At 47.0% G+C, this 22119-nt stretch overlaps 1 protein-coding gene across 1 annotated transcript in view; it reads right to left on the bottom strand.

The window, feature by feature from the left end:
• The window catches only part of LOC124594948 (transient receptor potential cation channel subfamily A member 1-like), a 187501-nt gene that overhangs the window by 6996 nt on the left and 158386 nt on the right, over positions 1-22119 (bottom strand). The window contains exon 7 of the mRNA XM_047133459.1: positions 19424-19696. Within this exon, the coding sequence (XP_046989415.1) occupies positions 19424-19696 (273 nt within the window). The remainder of the gene's footprint in view (positions 1-19423; positions 19697-22119) is intronic.

Here is a 22119-nt window from a genome sequence, read left to right as displayed (position 1 = left end):
TTAGGTTTAAGTAGTTCTAAGTTCTAGGGGACTGATGACCTCAGAAGTTAAGTCCCATAGTGCCCAGAGCCATTTTTTGAACAGGGCTATGAGAAGCTGGATGTTCCTTCTGTGATATTTCAGAAAGACTTGGCAGGAATATAGTCACTGTACGCGGTTGCTGGCAGTGGTGACCAGGAGAACGTATGGCCGCAAAAGGACCGGGCTTTGGACAGCCACGTGGCACTACCGTGAGGGAAGACCATCGTATGGGTCTGGTGCTTCACACTGCACCTGCTGCAGCGGTATGAGCGGCAGTTGGCACCACAGTGACACAATGAACTATTACAAATCGGTTCATTCAAGGACAGCTTCGAACTAGACGCCCTGTGCATACCACTAACCCGAAACACCATTTGTTTTGTCAGTGGTGTCAGGTGAGAGCTCACTGGAAGGTGGGGTGGAGGTCTGTTTCGTTTTCTGATGAAAGCTGGTTCTGCTTCGGTGCCATTGATGTCGGTTAGAAGGAGGCCAGTTGAGAACCTGCACCCAACCTGTCTGCGTGCTAGACAAACTGGACCTAGACCTGGGATTATGGTCTGGGGTGCGTTTTCGAATAACAGCTGGAGCACACGCATGGTTATCCCATACACCCTGATTTCAAATTTGTCCATCAGTCAGGTGATTCGACCTCTTGTGCTGCCATTCATGCATAGCGCTGCAAGAGTGTTTTACAACAGGATAACGCTTGCCCTCATACCGCTGTTGTATCCCAACGTGCGATTCACAGTGTCCACATTTTGTCTTGGTCTCCTTGATCACCAGATCTGTGTCCAACGGAGCACATATGAGACATCGTTGGACGGCAACTCCAGCATCATCCACGAACAGTATTAACCGTCCCTGTCTTGATCGACCATGTGCAACAGGCTTGGAACTCCATCCTGTAAACTGACATCCAGCACCTCTGCAACACAACGCATGCTCTTTTACCTGCTTCCATTCAACATTCTGGCGGTTACACCGGTTATTAATGTACCAGCGATTCATATTTGCAATAGGTTATCTCGCGCTTAATTAACCCTTGACCTTGTAATGTTAACCACTTAAATATGTTGCCTAGACGGATGTATTCCCAAAATTTCATTACTCTATGCTATTTTTCCTAACATTTTGAGAACCAATGTTTTCCGCTTGGAACCACATTTAGATACATGATGAATCACTTAAAACTTGCACCGCAGGTATTGTGCAAATGGTAAGTGTTGTTGAGGTGCTGTTTTTACAGAATGGTGTGTTAGTCAAGGGCTTTTATTGCTAGCCAATAGAGAGATTCTCATAATTCTTGGAAAGTTTACTTTTTGTGTAAACATACATTTCTTAAATGGAACAATGCCTATTGACATTAACAAACTAAAAGTAGGTTCAATTATGATGTCAGTGATGTCTGTCGCAGGATTCTAGTGCGAGTCGTTTACGAGATAAAGTATTTTGAAAAGTTCCCAAACCGACACTTGTACAATACTTGTGGTACCACACACCAAAGAACAACAGAAGTGCATACACTAGTTATGAGGATTCCGACCAGTAACGAGACAACTGAACATCACAGGTTGTGTTCAAAATGATCAAAGGCAGCTGTAATACACGCTTGCAGCCTGGTATGGAAGGACTGCCGTACACGTACTACCATTTCAGTGGACATGCCCGAGCACGCTGCAGTAATATGTCGTTGCATATCATCGGGTGTTGTTGGTATGTCCTTGTAGGCATCGCCTTTCAGCTTTCCCCACAGAAAAAAGTCTGCCAAGGTCAAGTCCAGGGGATGGGCCGACCAGGATATAGGTCCACTGCGTCCAACCCAAAGATTTGGGGACAATTCAATTCCTGAAGACATGCTGTAATACTTTGGGCACTATGAGCTGGAGAGCCATCATGTTGGTACCCGAGGTTCCTGATAATCTGCAGAGGAACGTCTTCTAGCGTCCGTGGATGATGGTCTATTAGGAGGCTGCGATATTTGTGCACATTTAGTGTTCTATCAAAAAGGGGCCTATGAGCTGACGGTTCACTATCCAACACTACACGGTCACACTCCATGAACGCTGACGTTCCACGTGACGAGGCCATTGGGGATTGTCATCAGACCAATAGTGCATGTTTCGCCAGTTTACCTGCCTATGATTGGTAAATGTGGCTTCATCAAACAAATGATTCAAATGGCTCTAAGCACTAAGGGACTTAACATCTGAGGTCATCAGTCCCCTAGATTTAGAACTACTTAAACCTAACTAACCTAAGGACATCACACACATCCATGCCCGAGGCAGGATTCGAACTTGCCACCGTAGCAGCAGCGCTGTTCCGGACTGAAGCACCTACAACTGCTCGGCCACAGCGGCCGGCTTGTGGCTTCATCACTAAACAAGATACATGATACATCTGGCATATCCTGTCTTAATGCCCACGTACGGAAGTTAACACGATTCTCCTAATCGTTTCCATGCAGCTCTTGATGGAGAGAGATGTAATAGGGACGGAGCCTGTGTTGATGCGCAGGACACATGCCTGACTCATGCCACTCCCTCATGTGCTGGCGCGGGTGCTAACGTGCGCATCAACTGCAACTGCAGCAAAAACACTAATGTCCGCTCTCCTGCCGTCATTTGTTTCCTTCTGTTACGTTGTCTAGATGTTAAACTGTCACTTTTACGTAACAGGTTGAAGAGGTTGATAAATAATTGCTGGGATGGTTGACGTCTTTTGGGGTATCTTGCCGCATACACCGTGCAAGAAGGAACTGCATTCTTCCTACTCTCTGCATACACCATGAGCACGTCGGCTTTTTCTGCATTGGTAAATCCCATCATCCGCTCACGACCTACTGCTGGACTGCCGCACAATAACTGATTAGCAAGTCACGATGCCCTCAAGAAACACTGACGCACACCGTAAGCAAACATGACAATATCATACCTAGCAACTACGCAGGTTGAATGACGCAAACAAGTGTCCGTGTTGAGAGTTTTCAAAATATGATATCCCGTACATGAATCTCACTAGAATTCTGGAACAAACATCATTGCCATTCTAATATACCCTATTTTTAATTTGTTAATGTGAATAGGTACTGTTCCATCTAAAAAAGTGGATGTTTCCAAAAAAATATGCTTTCTAAGTATTATTACAGCACAGTAGGTGCCCCTGTCTTCCAATCCATTCTGTGAAAAACGCATATGAATAGCACTTTCCATTTCCGCAATTTTTGCGGTACACGTTTTAGGTGCCTTTCGCATGAAACCACCGATGCTATTGCAAGACAAAGACATCAAGTGGTATAATAAGGTGCATCTAGAATGTAGTGGATTGTAGCTGTCACAGCGTTCAAATAAACAGTCGTCATGGAGACTGTGCTATACATAATTGTAGGAGTTGTGAAATGTGTTTTTTTTCCATAGTGATCATACTGATGACGTAACTGACGCCGGCCGCGGTGGCCATGCGGTTCTAGGCACTCAGTCCGGAACCGCGCGACTGCTACGGTCGCAGGTTCGAATCCTGCCTCGGGTATGGATGTCCTTAGGTTAGTTAGGTTTAAGTAGTTCTAAGTTCTAGGGGACTGATGACCACAGATGTTAAGTCCCATAGCGCTCAGAACCATTTGAACCATTTTTGAACGTAACTGACAATGAAAGTTAGTAAATCTAAAGTTATTGTAACGTAAATTTGAGTTTGTACCACAGCTATTATGAGTGTTTCGAAATGAAAGCACTGGAGCAGTTTGTGCTTTTGATACAAGTTTTTTAAATTTTGGGCCCATTATGCTTATTAGTTAGAACTATAATTTATTTTATATATTATGAGTTCGGCAAGTTTCGAGATATGGGACTGTGTCTAGGAAAGTTAGCGAACTCCTTTCAAATACACTCTAAGGGGGGAAAAACGTAGCAACACGAAAGAATTATCCGAATGGGGCAGAAATCGATAGATGTGATGTGTATGTACAGACAAACAAATGATAACAGTTTCGTAGAGCTTGGGTGATTTATCCAAGAGAAAGAGCTTTCACAAACTGAGGAAGTCAATAATGGATTGGTCCACTTCTGGTTCTTATGCAATCATCCGTTTGACACTGATTGATAGAATTGTTGGATGTCCTCCTGAGGGGTGTCGTGCCAAACTCTGTCTGACTGGCGCATTAGATCGTCAAAATTCCGAGCTGCTTGGAGGGCACTGTCCTTATGCTCCAAAGATTCTTAACAGGGAAGAGATCTGGTGACCTTGTTGGCCAAGGTAGGGTTCGGCAAGCAGTAAAACTTTCGCCGTGTGCGGGCAGACATTATCTTGCTAAAATGTAAACCCAGGATGGATTGCTATGAAGAGCAACAAACCGGGACGCAGAAAATCGTCGACGTACCACTATGCTATAAGGATGCCGTGGATGACAACCAAAGGAGATCTGTTATGAAATGGTACGGCAACCAAGACCATCACTCCTGCTTGTCGTACCATATGGCGGGCGACAGTCAGTTTGGTATCTCTCCACTGTCTGGGGTATCTCCAGACACATCTTCGTTGGTCACTGGCGCTCAGTTCGAAGCGGGACGTATCACTAATGACAATTCTTCTCCAGTCAATGAGTTTCCAGGCCGAAAATGCCCCACAACACTGGAAACGAGCTTGTTGGTGTACAGAGATCAATGGTAGTCGGCACAAGAGGCGTCGTGGGCTCAGCATCCTTTCTGTGAGCCGCCTATTATTGGTCCTTGTGGCCGCTGAAACACCAACTGCACATCGGAAAGATGATAATGATGAACTGGGTGCTCTGAGTGCCTGTCTGACGATTGCTCGGTTCTCACGTTCTATCGCCACTCTAGGTCGACGCTTCCTCCTTGACGCTGTGTTCGGCCGTGGTTCACCTATTCCTGCCAAGATCGTTGAGCAATGACATCGCTTCTATTCAGATGTCGAGCAATTCGCCGATTACACGAATCGGTTTCTCTGAGCCCAACTATACGTCCTCTCTCAAATGCTGACATTAGCGTATATTGTCGACGCGACTGTCTGGGAGGCACAATTTCTTTCCAATTGCGTACACTAAATGAAACTCGCAAAGATCTTATGCCCTGGTATCGACATGTTCCCTGTTTACTGTCCTGCCAGCTACGCGAGGAAATGTGCGCTGCAACGAACATATTCATCCACAGCTTGCTAAACTTTACGTTTTTCATTTTCGGTCGATACCTGTATGAATATAATTTGTCACCAGTTTGCATAACTCCTAAACTGTGTGCTCCAGTGTTTCCAAAGAGAAACAGCAACTTTAATACAATTGATTGTTTACTTTTTGCCAATTTACTATTGTGTCGGCACAAGATGCCGACAGATAACAGATCCCCCCCCATGAACCATGGACCTTGCCGTTGGTGGGGAGGCTTGCGTGCCTCAGCGATACAGATAGCCATACCGTAGGTGCAACCACAACGGAGGGGTATCTGTTGAGAGGTCAGACAAACGTGTGGTTCCTGAAGAGGGGCAGCAGCCTTTTCAGTAGTTGCAAGGGCAACAGTCTCGATGATTGACTGATCTGGCCTTGTAACAATAACCAAAACGGCCTTGCTGTGCTGGTACTGCGAACGGCTGAAAGCAAGGGGAAACTACGGCCGTAATTTTTCCCGAGGGCATGCAGCTTTACTGTATGATTAAATGATGATGGCGTCCTATTGGGTAAAATATTCCGGAGGTAAAATAGTCTCCCATTCGGATCTTCGGGCGGGGACTACTCAAGAGGATGTCGTTATCAGGAGAAAGAAAACTGGCGTTCTACGGATCGGAGCGTGGAATGTCAGATCCCTTAATCGGGCATGTAGGTTAGAAAATTTAAAAAAGGAAATGGATAGGTTAAAGTTAGATATAGTGGGAATTAGTGAAGTTCGGTGGCAGGAGGAACAAGACTTCTGGTCAGGTGGCTACAGGGTTATAAACACAAAGTCAAATAGGGGTAATGCAGGAGTAAGTTTAATAATGAATAGGAAAATAGGAATGCGGGTAAGCTACTACAAACAGCATAGTGAACGCATTATTGTGGCCAAGATAGATACGAAGCCCACATCTACTACAGTAGTACAAGTTTATATGCCAACTAGCTCTGCAGATGACGAAGAAATTGAAGAAATGTATGATGAAATAAAAGAAATTATTCAGATAGTGAAGGGAGACGAAAATTTAATAGTCATGGGTGACTGGAATTCGAGTGTAGGAAAAGGGAGAGAAGGAAACGTAGTAGGTGAATATGGATTGGAGCTAAGAAATGAAAGAGCAAGCCACCTGGTAGAATTTTGCACAGAGCACAACTTAATAATAGCTAACACTTGGTTTAAGAATCATGATAGAAGGTTGTATACATGGAAGAATCCTGGAGATACTAAAAGGTATCAGATAGATTATATAATGGTAAGACAGAGATTTAGGAACCAGGTTTTAAATTGTAAGACATTTCCAGGGGCAGATGTGAACTCTGATCACAATGTATTGGTTATGACCTGTAGATTAAAACTGAAGAAACTGCAAAAAGGTGGGAATTTAAAGAGATGGGACCTGGATAAACTGAAAGAACCAGAGGTTGTACAGAGTTTCAGGGAGAGCATAAGGGAACAATTGACAGGAATGGGGGAAAGAAATACAGTAGAAGTAGAATGGGTAGCTTTGAGGGATGAAGTAGTGAAGGCAGCAGAGGATTAAGTAGGTAAAAAGACTAGGGCTAGTAGAAATCCTTGGGTAACAGAAGAGATATTGAATTTAGTTGATGAAAGGAGAAAATATAAAAATGTAGTAAATGAAGCAGGCAAAAAGGAAAACAACCGTCTCAAAAATGAGATCGACAGGAAGTGCAAAATAGCTAAGCAGGGATGGCTAGAGGACAAATGTAAGGATGTAGAGGCTTATCTCACTAGGGGTAAGATAGATACTGCCTACAGGAAAATTAAAGAGACCTTTGGAGAAAAGAGAGCCACTTGCATGAATATCAAGAGCTCAGATGGAAACCCAGTTCTAAGCAAAGAGGGGTAAACAGAAAGGTGGAGGGAGTATATAGAGGGTCTACACAAGGGCGATGTACTTGAGGACAATATTATGGAAATGGAAGAGGATGTAGATGAAGATGAAATGGGAGATACGATACTGCGTGAAGAGTTTGACAGAGCACTGAAAGACCTGAGTCGAAACAAGGCCCCCGGAGTAGACAACATTCCATTGGAACTACTGACGGCCTTGGGAGAGCCAGTCCTGACAAAACTCTACCATCTGGTGAGCAAGATGTATGAAACAGGCGAAATACCCTCAGACTTCAAGAAGAATATAATAATTCCAATCCCAAAGAAAGCAGGTGTTGACAGATGTGAAAATTACCGAACAATCAGTTTAATAAGTCACAGCTGCAAAATACTAACACGAATTCTTTACAGACGAATGGAAAAACTAGTAGAAGCCGACCTCGGGGAAGATCAGTTTGGATTCCGTAGAAATACTGGAACTCGTGAGGCAATACTGACCTTACGACTTATCTTAGAAGAAAGATTAAGGAAAGGCAAACCTACGTTTCTAGCATTTGTAGACTTAGAGAAAGCTTTTGACAATGTTGACTGGAATACTCTCTTTCATATTCTAAAGGTGGCAGGGGTAAAATACAGGGAGCGAAAGGCTATTTACAATTTGTACAGAAACCAGATGGCAGTTGTAACAGTTGAGGGACATGAAAGGGAAGCAGTGGTTGGGAAGGGAGTGAGACAGGGTTGTAGCCTCTCCCCGATGTTATTCAATCTGTATATAGAGCAAGCAGTAAAGAAAACAAAAGAAAAATTCGGAGTAGGTGTTAAAATCCATGGAGAAGAAATAAAAACTTTGAGGTTCGCCGATGACATTGTAATTCTGTCAGAGACAGCAAAGGACCTGGAAGAACAGTTGAACGGAATGGATGGTGTCTTGAAGGGAGGATATAAGATGAACATCAACAAAAGCAAAACGAGGATAATGGAATGTAGTCGAATTAAGTCGGGTGATGTTGAGGGTATTAGATTAGGAATTGAGACACTTAAAGTAGTAAAGGAGTTTTGCTATTTGGGGAGCAAAATAACTGATGATGGTCGAAGTAGAGAGGATATAAAATGTAGACTGGCAATGGCAAGGAAAGCGTTTCTGAAGAAGAGAAATTTGTTAACATCGAGTATAGATTTAAGTGTCAGGAACTCATTTCTGAAAGTATTTGTATGGAGTGTAGCCATGTATGGAAGTGAAACATGGACGGTAAATAGTTTGGACAAGAAGAGAATAGAAGCTTTCGAAATGTGGTGCTACAGAAGAATGCTGAAGATTAGATGGGTAGATCACATAACTAATGAGGAAGTACTGAATAGGATTGGGGAGAAGGGAAGTTTGTGGCACAACTTGACCAGAAGAAGGGATCGGTTGGTAGGACATGTTCTGAGGCATCAAGGGATCACCAATTTAGTATTGGAGGGCAGCGTGGAGGGTAAAAATCGTAGGGGGAGACCAAGAGATGAATACACTAAGCAGATTCAAAAGGATGTAGGTTGCAGTAGGTACTGGGAGATGAAGAAGCTTGCACAGGATAAAGTAGCATGGAGAGCTGCATCAAACCAGTCTCAGGACTGAAGACCACAACAACAACAACTATTGTGTTCCTCGATTGCTACGATGATAAAGGTCAATTTTGTGAGAAAACTTAAAATTAATTTTTCTATATTGTTGTGGCTCAAAGGGTTAAGTATCACCTAAAAAAATTACAAATTTTTTGTCTTTTTGCAGGTACGTACCTGCAGTCCACGTACACACGGAAGTCGTCACACCGCAGTATCGTACAACTCCTCTTGAGGAACCAAAACAACACGCTGAAGAACATTGACAAAGTGGAGTATGGTGCGGCGATTTGCTTTCTGTATTTGAAGGGAACAACGCTGCAACATTCCATTCTGAGTTGGTGGAAGTGTATGGCAACCGCTATACACTTGTGATTACGTTGCGCATGCGCTTTCGGTGTGGTAAAACAACTCTGAATGGCGAAGAAAGACGTGCCAGACCATTTGTCCGTGAAAAATCGGAACTGCTAGAGAAACTGAGGCGATGGTGCTCAAAGACCGATCGAGGTGACTGTGGAAAAAATTAAAATCTGTCATGGATCAGGTTTTCAGATCCAGACAGCTTTCCGTTGTACCGCCTCCATAGAATTTACTCATTGCACAACTGTTTTCATGTCTGACGTAATTACTTGCACATTTGTGAGCAGTTATTATGAAATATTTAACTGTTCAGTGTTTGGTTAAGCTTATGATATTGCGTTGGTATCCTCCGTAAATTCCTTGTGCAGACAGATTCAATTATGGTTCTTGTGTTATATTTCGGAAACTGCCAGTCTTGAAATGAATTACTGAATTATTTGTTACTGCGGATTTAATTTAAATTGATGTTAATAGCGAAGCACGATTGGTAATTCTTGTATCCTCTCTTGTAAAGATTGTAAATTTTCCTCGGTTGCCTGGTAGTTTGTTCTCTAATCTGCTGCAGAGTTGACCTGTTATTTAGCGGTAAACTAGTTCTCTCTCTCTCTGGCAAGAGTAACTGCCTTAAAATTTATTTAAATTTACTGTAGCCTATTTGTGGGGAAATAAAATAAAAATTATTTTAGCATTGGGCAAAAACCAGTCCCAGCTCAACCCAGTCCTACCACTCCCCCTAGAAACACGCATCTATTAGTTAATTCCGCATTACATAGAGGTGTCCGACTACTTTTGATCAGATGGTATTGACCCATGCATGTTCACGTATACGGGGGCTAAAATCTGCATCGCAGCTATTGCAGAAATGGGAAGTGATATTGATGTGCGGTTTTCACAGAATGCATTGGTGGTCAGAGGCTTTTATTGCTAGCCAATAAACAGATAGTAATGATGTAAGAAAGTTTATTTTTTTGCGAACATAGGCTTTTTTAAATGGAACAGTACCTTTTGACATTAACAAATAAAACGTAGGGTATATTAGAATAGCAGTGAAGATTGTTGTAGGATTCTAGTGCAAATGGTTCACGAGATGTATTTTGAAAAGTTCCCAAACCGACACTTGTCTGTGACATTCAACCTTCGTATTTTCTAGATGCGATGTTGTCATGTTTGTGTACAGTGTGCTTGTGTGCTACTTGAGTGCTTTGCGACTAGCTAGCCAGTTAATGTGTGACAGTCCAAGTAGTAGGGGAACAGCCAGGGTAGCCGAGAGCGTCAGTCTGCGTTCGGCAGGGCAGCAGTGCGCACCGCGCTCGGCCGTCCACGCCGCTGCGCGCGCGGAGTGTTTTGTTTACTTCCTCGTCACAGCGCTTCTCAGTCGAACAAGCTGTAATGGCCAACTCTTACAGGAAGAACACTCTTAAGTTCACCTTCCCAAACGAATACGCACGACCCAAAGCACTGGCCGTCGAACGCTTCCTACGCGAAGACGTGAAGATCCCGCGTGACGAACTCATCGGCATACACCTATCGATCATTAGCAGCGTCGTTTATGTTAAGATGACTTCCGACGCTGCCTGCAACGAGATCATTCAAAGGACGCGACATGGACTAAAAATTTCGGCACTCCGACGGAAACGTCGGGCCTGTGGATGTCGACCATGCAGGACTTGGCCTTCGGACGATCCGTGTACTCGAACTGCCTTTCGAGGTGGCTGAAGATGAAGTCATCGCGGCGCTAAGTCCGTTCGGAAAAGTCCAGAGCCACGTAGCCGAGACATGGGCACAGTTTACGACGTATCCGGTGCTTAATGGTGTGAGACAAGTCCGAATCGATCTCAAACGGCACGTTCCATCGTACATTTCTATCGGCGGCTGCCGTGCGGTAGTCATTTACGACGGACAACCTCGAACATGTTCCGGTTGTGGCCAAGAAGGCCACGTCCGTAATGAATGCCTGCAACGCCGCATCACACAACTAAGGCCCGACGATACGAACACCGACAGAACCGTGACCACCCTTCCAGTCACCTATGCGGCGACACTGCACGTCCAGCCCTCACAAGACGCCGTTCATGAGCGTCTCTCTGGTCCGTTACACCCGGAGGCGTCCCAGCACCTTGACACCGGCGATGCCGCCCGTGAACATGTCCAACAGCCGGACACACCCACGCTAGAAGATCACAAGGATACCAATGAGAGTGTTCTGGAGAATGAAGACCGCATCATAGCACCCGCGGCTTTTGTACCGGAACGACGTGAATCTCTTCCTTCCTCAGACACCGAAACTCATTGCCGAAAGCAGAAGTCGCCCAAACGACGAAAAAAACGCCGCAAGACATCAGAATCGACCATTGAGCCCCCTCCGCAGGACGAAGAAATGCCACATCACTCCGACGGAGAACACGATAACACTTTCTCCTCTGCCACGGAGACGCGTCATCCACAAGACGGTGAACCGTCCGACAGAGATCGTGCGCAAGCCCCGCGCCCAGAAGCCATGGAACATAGCACGCCTGTTGTCACCGACGCCATTGAGCCGACTCGGCCAGCGCTGCCACCTCTCGCCGATGTCAAACCTGTCGGACACCTTTCATGGGCGGATGACACGGATTTCCCACCTCCATCTGATGCGGAAATGAGATCTGTTTCTCCGTTCGACCAAAACTAAAATGGGGGAAGTTTCTACGGCGAATCCTGCGACTTCTATGGACTTCCAGCATCCACAACAACAATCTTCACCAGCTACGACCCTATCAACAGCACGGATCTCCCATCAGGCGTACCGAATAGCTACTATCAATACTAATAATATCGGCTCCCATGCTAAACTTCAACTGCTCCGTGACACGCTAAGAGCAGCGGACATCGACATCGCCCTGTTACAAGAACTGAGGACAGCGACTTGGACTGGGTGTTATGGATATGAGACGTACGCCGCCCCTGCAGCTATGGAACACACAGGCGCAGCCATCCTCCTCCGAGAAGGAATTGCAGTTTCCGATGTCGCATACCTCCTAACAGCGCGAGGGGTGGCCATAACAGTTGAAGGACTCAAAATCATAAATCTCTACGCCCCATCGGGCACTGATAAACGGAGGGATCGCTCCCAGTTCTACGCAGAAGATATCACGCCTTTATTCCTCGGTCGATACGATCATCTCATCGTAGGTGGAGATTTCAACTGTGTTCTCGAGCGCACAGACCAATACCCCCATTTCACCACATGTCCCGAACTTCGCTTCCTCGTCCGCCGCCTTCGTCTCCTCGACACTTGGCGAGTTATACACGGCGACCGCCCGGGGTATACACACATCACGAGCCACTCCGCCAGCCGACTTGATAGAATATACATCTCTAACGCTCTAAAATCAGTACTCCTCGACGCGGAACGTTGGCCGTCTGCCTTTTCGGATCATGACATCTATATCTGTACCATGAACCTACGTCGACAATCTATATGGCGCAGTGCAGGACCCTGGAAACTCAATGTCGCGCTACTGCGGGACCCTGAATGTCGACAACAGGTCACCGACACATGGCACACCTGTGTTCAACGCATTATGCGTTACGAGACCACACTGCAGTGGTGGTTGCTGTGCGCCAAACCGGCCATCCGACGCACATTGACACACTATGGCAGAGCAAAAGCCAGGTGGAATCACCATACAACTGATTTCTACTATAGCGCTCTACGTGAACTCATGGATCATCCTCCATCCCCGGATCGCCTCAAAGAAGCTCAACGCATCAAGGCAAAGATTCTATCCTTGACCAGATGCCGTTTAGAGGGAGCCATTGTACGAGCCCGCAGCCAAGACAGGATTCATGGTGAAGAACCTTCTATGCATCATATTGTTCAAAATGTTCGTCGACGCCGACAGGCTTTAATGACAACTTTAGACTTACCTGATGGACGACGGCTGACTTCGCAAGCTACCATTGCGGATGCATTCACAACGCACTATAGACTTTTCTATCAAGAAGTACCTGCCGGTGCAGAGGCCATTGCTGAGGTTGCCCATGAGACACTTGGTACTCTAAACGCAGCAGCTGCAACCCTCCTGACTGCTGAAGTGACCACCGACGACGTCCAGGGCGCTGTGGCCAAGGGGTCTCTGAATCGATCTCCCGGCCCGGACGGTTTACCTCTCGAATTTTACAGAACCTTCCAAGATTTGATGATGCCACGATGGAGGGACATGTACTGGGAACTTTTGTCCGGCGCGGCGAACCCGCCACCAATGTTCATGGAAGGCTTACTTGTACCAGTCCCGAAACCCGCAGGAGGAACACGACTCGACAGTTATCGGCCGATCACGTTACTCAATTCGGACTTCAAGATTTTCACACGCCTTCTGGCAGTGCGACTCAAACATGTATTACGGGACATTGTCTCCCACGAACAAACATCCTTAGGCGGCGATCGTAATATACAGACGGCCCTCAGTGAATATCGAGATGTGATCGCTGTGGCAACACACTCGCGACTGCCAGGCGCTTTAATCTCCATCGACTTCAAACAAGCGTTTGACCGCGTAAATCATGCATTCCTCAACGCAGTGATGGACCGAATGGCAATTCCCCCGACGTTCACGCAAGTGATTATGCGGCTCCTTCGTGGAGCAACGTCCAGACTTCTCGTCAACGGCAGACTTACAGAACCTATACGGATTGAACGCTCAGTACGGCAGGGTTGCCCTTTGTCGACGGTACTTTATGCCATTGCGATGGAACCACTCATTTGCGGATTACGGCGACGTTTGACAGGTATTCCACTCCGGGATCATATGTTACGCTGCCGAGCTTACGCGGACGACTTGGCCCTCGTCGTACGTTCAGCGGCTGAAGTACAAGCTGCGATGCAGTGGATTACCCGTTACAGTGCAGGGGCAGGGAGCGCTATGAACGTGGCAAAATCATGCGCCATGAAGATCGGCCGCGGCCTTCCCGCAGACAGCGTAGCTCCATTTCAACTGGTAGACACCATTCGTTGTCTCGGATTGGTGTACACGCGAGACATTCGCCGCACCTCGGCGATCAATTTTCGTGCGCTGCTGCAACGCATCCGGGCCAACATACAAAATCACATACTACGCCCGCTGAATATGTGCCAGAGAGTCACCTTCGTCAATACCCATCTGGCAGCTCGGATACCGCATATAGCGCAGATTCTGCCCATCACTGCGACAATGGCGGCCAGGTTACAGGCGGCATTCGGCTATTTCATTTGTTCTGGACACATCTTCAAAGTCCAGTATGAAGCTCTCACCTTACCGAAGCGGGACGGTGGCCTCGATCTGGTTAATGTGAGAGCCAGGACAACGGCACTTTACACCAATACTATGATCCGGTTATGGAAAAGCCAAAATGCTAGTTTTACTGGAATGTTGACCACCGAGCTCGCGCCTGTTTCGAGATGCCCACCGACGTCTTTGGCACACATCCCACCTCCGATGTCACATATCGGCCGTTTCTTTTTGGAGTACAGCTACATATGCACCGAGCTCCCCAGGACCAGGAAGACGACCACCCGCGACATCTACCGCCTTCTCCGAAAGTCTCCACCCCGCAACCCCGTCGAAACACGTCACCCCTAGGTTTCACGGCCTACAGTTTGGAAAACGATCCACCAACCATATCACACCACTGACACCACCTCTATGTGGTACCTTCTCGTCAACGGCAAGTATACTACAAGACAGAAACTGCATCGCATCGCACTGGTGGACTCACCCCTGTGCCTCAAGTGCAATGTCGAAGATACAGATTTACATCGTTTTGAGTGTGGGCCAGCAGCAGCTGTCTGGACCCTCGTACAGAAGGTTGTGGCTTTCTACCTCCGAGTACCACCACATCACGTTTCTCCCACTATGATGATATATCCCGACACGACCTACAATCCATCGGCTAAGTGGCACGCCATCACATGGATCAGTGGCATGGCTGTCGACTACCTCTTCCGAGACGACATCGTCGATCCGGTGGACTTTTGGACACGCCTCCAAGTGTATCACCACACCCTTCGCCGGCATCGACACTATCGGGCCACTTTCGCGAACTATTTACAGAGCGTTTTCACGAACCCGTCTCAAAGCTGGAATCTCAACGAACTGTGCCAGCCAAGGCTGGACGATCCCACGTTCCACTTCAATGGTCAATGATAGAATGCATTTTGTTCTGCTGGCGCGCCAAAGTGGAGCATGGCGCGGAAAGTATTCCTATTTTATTTCAGTTCTCTTTCCTCCTCCTCTTCTAAGTTTTTTTTTCTCCTTACACATTTTATCCCTTTCACACATAGCTCTCTATCTGCAGCCTATTTGTTTTCTTTCTCTTGTGCTCCAAAAAAAAAAAAAAAACAAAAAAAAAAAAAAGAAATGCTGCTGATGGTGAGACTGTACACTCATTTATGTTACCAAAAAAAACATACAAATACAAAAGAAGGCCGTTGCGGAAATATAGCTACCTTTTATGTTTTACGTTTTCAAAGGATATTGTGTTATTTATGAAGAACGTCGTCTTTTATTTTCATACCCAAGAGGTTTTTATTTGTTTACTTAAAAAAAAGCGAAAAAAATAAAAAAAATTAAAAAAATTAAAAAAACAAAAGAAAAAAAACAAAAAAAACCAAAAAAGATAAACAAAAAAAAAAAGAGCGCTAACGCGCTGCTTCCTGGACTCGGGTAGACGCGCCGGCCACGGATCGAATCCGCCCGGCGGATGAACGAGGAGGGCCGATGTGCCGGCCAGCCTGGATGTGGTTTTTTGGCGGTTTTCCGCATCCCGCTAGGTGAATACCGGGCTGGTCCCCATGTTCCGCCTCAGTTACACGGCTCGCAGACATCTGAACACTTTCGCTCTATTCCGTGGATTACACTTGATACAGACAGTGGGGTACACTAATTCCATCCCAGGGGGTACGAGGTGGCGGCAGGAAGGGCATCTACATACATACTCCGCAATCCACCATACGGTGCGTGGCGGAGGGTACCTCATACCACAACTAGCATCTTCTCTCCCTGTTCCACTCCCAAACAGAACGAGGAAAAAATGACTGCCTATATGCCTCTGTACGAGTCCTAATCTCTCTTATCTTATCTTTGTGGTCTTTCCGCGAAATGTAAGTTGGCGGCAGTAAAATTGTACTGCAGTCAGCCTCAAATGCTGGTTCTCTAAATTTCCTCAGTAGCGACTCACGAAAAGAACGCCTCCTTTCCTCTAGAGACTCCCACCCGAGTTCCTGAAGCATTTCCGTAACACTCGCATGATGATCAAACCTACCAGTAACAATTCTAGCAGCCCGCCTCTGAATTACTTCATGTCCTCCCTCAATCCGACCTGATAGGGATCCCAAACGCTTGAGCAGTACTCAAGAATAGGTCGTATTAGTGTTTTATAAGTGGTCTCCTTTACATCCGGCCACCCCTTAAACATTAACATGCCAAATTCGATTAACGATGGCTGACCCTCCGTACCTGCAGGACAAGGCTCAAGCGATAGATCGATAGATAGTCCAAGCAGTAGGGGAGTGGTGGAGGGGATTTACCAGCGCAGAAAAAGCGGACAAGCTCACGGTGTATGGAGAGTGTAGGAAGAATGCAGTCCGTCCTTGGACGGTGTATGCGGCAAGATCTCCCAATAGACGTCAACCATGACAGCGATTATTTGTGAACCACTTCAACCAGTTACGTGAAAGTGATCTGTAACATCTAGACAACATAACAGAAGGAAACAAGTGATGACAGAAGAGGGGGAAATTAATGTTCTTATTGATGTAGCTGATCGCACGTTAGCTCCTGTGAAACCGCATGACGAAGTGGCACGAATCAGGCAAGTGCCCTGCACATTCTCCGACACATGTTCTATGCCTACCACATGTCTCTTCATCAAGAGCCGCGTGGAAACAATTAGGAGACTCGTGTTAACTTATGCACATGGGCGTTAAGACAGGATACTCAGGATGTATCATGTATCTTGTTTAGTGTTGAAGCCACATTTACCAATCATGGCCAGGTAAGCCGCCGAAACATGCACTATTAGTCTGATGATAATCCCCGTTGTCCTCGTCAGGTGGAACATTAGAGTCCATGGAGTGTAAAAGTGTGTTTTGGGATAGTGAGCCATCAGCTCATAGGCCCGTTTTTCACAGGCGGAATAATGAATGTGCAAAAGTATCGCAGCCGCCTAACAAACCATCTTCCACGGATGCTAGAACACGTTCCTTTGCAGACTAGCTGCGAATTGTGGTACCAACATGGTGGTTGTCCAGCCCATAGTACATGAAGTAGTGCAGCATGTCTTCACGAATTTTTCTCAAATTCTTGGACTGGACGTAAAGGACCTGTATCTTGACCAGCCTATTCCCTGGATTTAACGCTGTAGACTCTTTTTTGTGGGGAAAGCGAAATAAACCTATCTACAAGGCCATGCCAAGTATAATGCCGCCTGCTCGGACATCTCTGCCGAAATGCTAGCACGCGTGGAGAAGTCATTCCATACCAAACTGGAAGAAAGGATTGCTGCTGATGGTGGTCATTTTGCACAGAACCTGTATTGGTCAGTTGTCTCGTTACTGGTCAGAATCAACACAACCAGTGTACACAATTATGTTACTCTCCAGCATGTGCTATCACAGGTGTGGTATAATTGTTGGTGTGGGAACTTTTCAAAATACGATCTCCAGTGAACGACTCGCACTAGAATCCTGCAACAAACACCTCTAACATTCTAATTTACCCTATTTTTAGTGTGTTAATGTCAACAGGCACTGACCGAGTGAGGTGGCGTAGTGGTTAGCGCTCTAGATTCGCATGTGGGAGCGCGACAGTTCAAACCCACGTCCGGCAATCCAGATTCAGGTTTTCCGTGATTTCCCTAAATCGCTTCAGGCAAATACTAGGATGGTTCGTAGCTCACTGGTACCGCATTCGGGAGGACGACGGTTCAATCCCGCGCCTGGCCATCCTGATTTAGGTTTTCCGTAATTTCCCTACATCGCTCCACGCAAATGCCGGGATGGTTCCTTTGAAAGGGCATGGCCGACTTCCCTCCCCGTCCTTCCCTAATCCGATGAGACCGATGACCTCGCTATCTGGTCTCCTCCCCCAAACAACCCAACCCAACCCAACCTAGGAGGTTCCTTTGGAAGGACACGGTCAATTTCCCTCCCCATCCATGACACAGAGCTGGTGCTCTGTCTCTAATGACCTCGATGTCGACGGGACGTTAAACCCAATCTTCCTTCCTTCCTTCCAATAGGCACTGTCCTATTAAAGGAAGTGTATGATTGCTGGAAAACACACTTTGTAAGTATTATTACAATCTGTTGATTGGCTATCAATACGAGCCTCTGACTTCCAGTCCATTCTGTGAAATCAGCACATCAATAGCGTTTTCCATTTCCGCAATATTTGCGTTGGAAGCTCACGGAACAGCCTCATTCAGAGGCTCTGCAGCACAAACTGGGGAGCAGCAGCAGACACACTACGAACCTCTGCACTCGCCTTAGTGTACTCTGCAGCCGAGTACTGTGCACCAGCATGGTTAACCAGCAAGCATGTAAACAAGGTAGACACCCAGCTCAACGCTGTTATGAGAACCATAACTGGATGCATAAAGACTGTTCACCATATTGGCTTCCAACACTTATAGCTCCACCCTCCCTGCGAAGACAGGAAACTCTGATGAAGGAATACACAAAAATAATGCATAACCCCCCATTTCCTACCCATGAAGATGTCCCAACTTTGGAAAGAATACGACTCCACTCCAGAAATCCCCCTTTAAGACTGGCCCAACAACTGTCAGCTGCCAACTTCAGCATGGATACTAAATGGCACGAGAGCTGGAGTGATAGTGCCTCCCCTGACAACCGTGAACTTATCTGTCCATAAGAGAAACCTAAGGGCTTTGAACTTCCACGACAACTATGGAAAAGCCTAAACAGAATCCGAACAGGACGTGGACTATGTGCACACAATCTACACAAGTGGGGAAAGCTTCTCAGCCCTAGCTGTGACTGTGGGGCACCTAATCAAACAATACAGCACATCGCCCAGGACTGTAAATTAAGAGCCTACCAGGGTAGTCGGGCTGACTTCTTCAACGCCACACCGCCCTGCCTCGAATGGATCGCCAATTTGGACGTCAGAATTTGAAGACTTGTGTAACGCAAAATGTCTGCTGTGATGTTACTTTTTATTGTGTTTATGTAGTATATTTTATCTGAATATGTATGCTTCACTTATGTATTTTATAGTGTATTTTGTCATATAATTTCATAATGTAATAAGTGTAAACTATGTGCGTAGCGTCATACGCTAAATATAAATATATATATGCGCTGGAAGTTTTGGTGATTCACCCTTTATACGTGGTGTACAAATTTTCTGAGCAAGATTTATCGATGGTGCCGTAGGACTGTACGTTCACACCTGCTGTCGAGCAGGTTGGCGGCCGTCGGATCAGCGCCGAACTCGAGCGTGACGGAGGCGAAGCGCAGGGCGAGCTGCGACGCGTCGGCGCCGGCCGCGCCCCTGGGCGCCGGCGCCGGCGCCAGCTGGCGGTCGGCGTCCGACCAGGCGTCGCGCTCGCCGTGCGGGGGCGGCAGCTCCCACGCCAGGTCCGGCAGGTCGGCGGCCACTGCCTGGCGCGCCGTGCGCCCGCCCACCACTGCGCTGTCCACGTCCAGATCGCGGTGCGCGGACCTGCGGCAGAGCAGCCGGAGACAGTGCTGAGCTGTGGCGCCTCTGGTAGGTACCTCCGTGGCATTACTCTGCGGGCACAGGCGACAGTCGTGGCGACATCGCCGAAGAGCCGTGCTATTGTTAAAATGAGTGAATGACTCAGTAACTTGGCCTGTACCCTGATACATGGCAGTGAAATACCATTCAACTTCTGTGACTGGAACTGATCGACAGTCGTACACTACTGCCCATTAAAATCGCTACACCGCGAAGATGACGTGCTACAGTCGCGAAATTTAACCGACAGGAAGAAGATGCTGTGATATGCAAATGATTAGCTTTTCAGAGGATTCACACAAGGTTGGCGCCGGTGGCGACACCTACAACGTGCTGACATGAGGAAAGTTTCCAACCGATTTCTCATACACAAACAGCAATTGACCGGCGTTGCCTGGTGAAACGTTGTTGTGATGCCGCGTGTAAGGAGGAGAAATGCATACCATCACGTTTCCGACTTTGATAAAGGTCGGATTGTAGCTTATCGCGATTGCGGTTTATCGTATCGCGACATTGCTGCTCGCGGTAGTCGAGATCCAATGACTGTTAGTAGAATATGGAATCGGTGGGTTCAGGAGGGTCATACGGAACGCCGTGCTGGACCTCATCAGCCTCGTATCACTAGCAGTCGAGATGACAGGCATCTTATCCGCATGGCTGTAACGGATCGTGCAGCCACGTCTCGATCCCTTAGTCAACAGGTGAGGACGTTTGCAAGACAACAACCATCTGCACGAACAGTTCGACGACATTTGCAGCAGCATGGACTATCAGCTCGGAGACCGTGGCTGTGGCTACCCTTGACGCTGCATCACAGACAGGAGCACCTGCAATGGTGTACTCCACGACGAACCTGGGTGCCCGAATGGCAAAACGTCGTTTTTTCGGATGAATCCAAGTTCTGTTTACAGCGTCACGATGGTCGCATCCGTGTTTGGCGACATCGCGGTGAACGCACATTGGAAGCGTGTATTCGTCATCGCCATACTGGTGTATCACCCGGTCTGATGGTATGCGGTACCATTGGTCACACGTCTCGGTCACCTCTTGTTCTCATTGACGGCACTTTGAACAGTGGACGTTACATATCAGATATGTTACAACCTGTGGCTCTACCCTATCTTTCATTCGATCCATGCGAAACCCTACATTTCAGCAGGATAATGCGCGACTGCATGCTGCACGTCCTGTACGGGCGTTTCTGGGTACAGAAAATGTTCGACTGCTGCCCTGGCCAGCACATTCTCCAGATCTCTCACCAACTGAAAACGTCTGGTCAATGGTGGCCGAGCAACTGGCTCGTCACAATACGCCAGTCACTACTCTTGATGAACTGTGGTATCGTGTTGAAGCTGCATGGGCAGCTGTACCTATACACGCCATCCAAGCTCTGTTTGAGTCAATGCCCAGGCGTATCAAGGCCGTTATCACGGCCAGAGGTGGTTGTTCTGGGTACTGATTTCTCAGGATCTATGCACCCAAATTGCATGAAAATGTAATCACATGTCAGTTCTGGTATAATATGTTTGCCCAATGACTACCCGTTTATTATCTGCATTTCTTCTTGGTGTAGCAATTTTAATGGCCAGTAGTGTATTTTCGTTACGTTTTCAACTTACTGATATACAGGCTTAACATTAATAAAACTGACAAACTGCAGGTCTCATTCCTCACTAGAATTGGAGGAAAAAAGGTCCTATGAATATGTGTCCGGAAATAAATGAGAATGTCGTGTGACTAGGGCCTCCCGTCGGGTAGACCGTTCGCCGAGTGCAAGTCTTTCGATTTGACGCCACTTCGGTGACTTGGGGATGAAATGATGATGATTAGGACGACACAATACCCAGTCCCTGAGTGGAGAAAATCTCCGACCCACCGGGAATCGACCTCGGCCCCTTAGGATTGACATTCTGTCGCGCTGACCACTCGGCAACATCGCCACAGTAGATGGGGCTGACGAATGTCAGTTCCTCTGACGACATGCCGTGTGTTCCTTGTTTGTTGCAGGCGGTGTGATTGACGCAGCGTACTGTAAGCAGCAGAATGGTCCGGTATTCATGTCGGGAACAAGCCGAGATGGTGTTTGTGTATGGCCAAGCAGATAGAAACGATTGAGAGGCAGCCGGCCGGAGTGGCCGTGCTGTTCTGGGCGCTACAGTCTGGGGCTGAGCGACCGCTACGGTCGCAGGTTCGAATCCTGCCTCGGGCATGGATGTGTGTGATGTCCTTAGGTTAGTTAGGTTTATTTACTTCTAAGTTCTAGGCGACTGATGACCTCAGAAGTTAAGTCGCATAGTGCTCAGAGCCATTTGAACCGTTTGATTGAGAGGCAGCACGGCTATTCCAAACCAAGTACCCTCACAGACGCCAACAACACGGAACATTTC

The sequence above is a fragment of the Schistocerca americana genome, chromosome 1 (genome assembly GCF_021461395.2).
Source record: "Schistocerca americana isolate TAMUIC-IGC-003095 chromosome 1, iqSchAmer2.1, whole genome shotgun sequence".
Lineage (NCBI taxonomy): Eukaryota > Metazoa > Arthropoda > Insecta > Orthoptera > Acrididae > Schistocerca > Schistocerca americana.
Note: the sequence above shows the minus strand (reverse complement) of the source record. Positions and strands in the feature narration are given on the sequence as shown.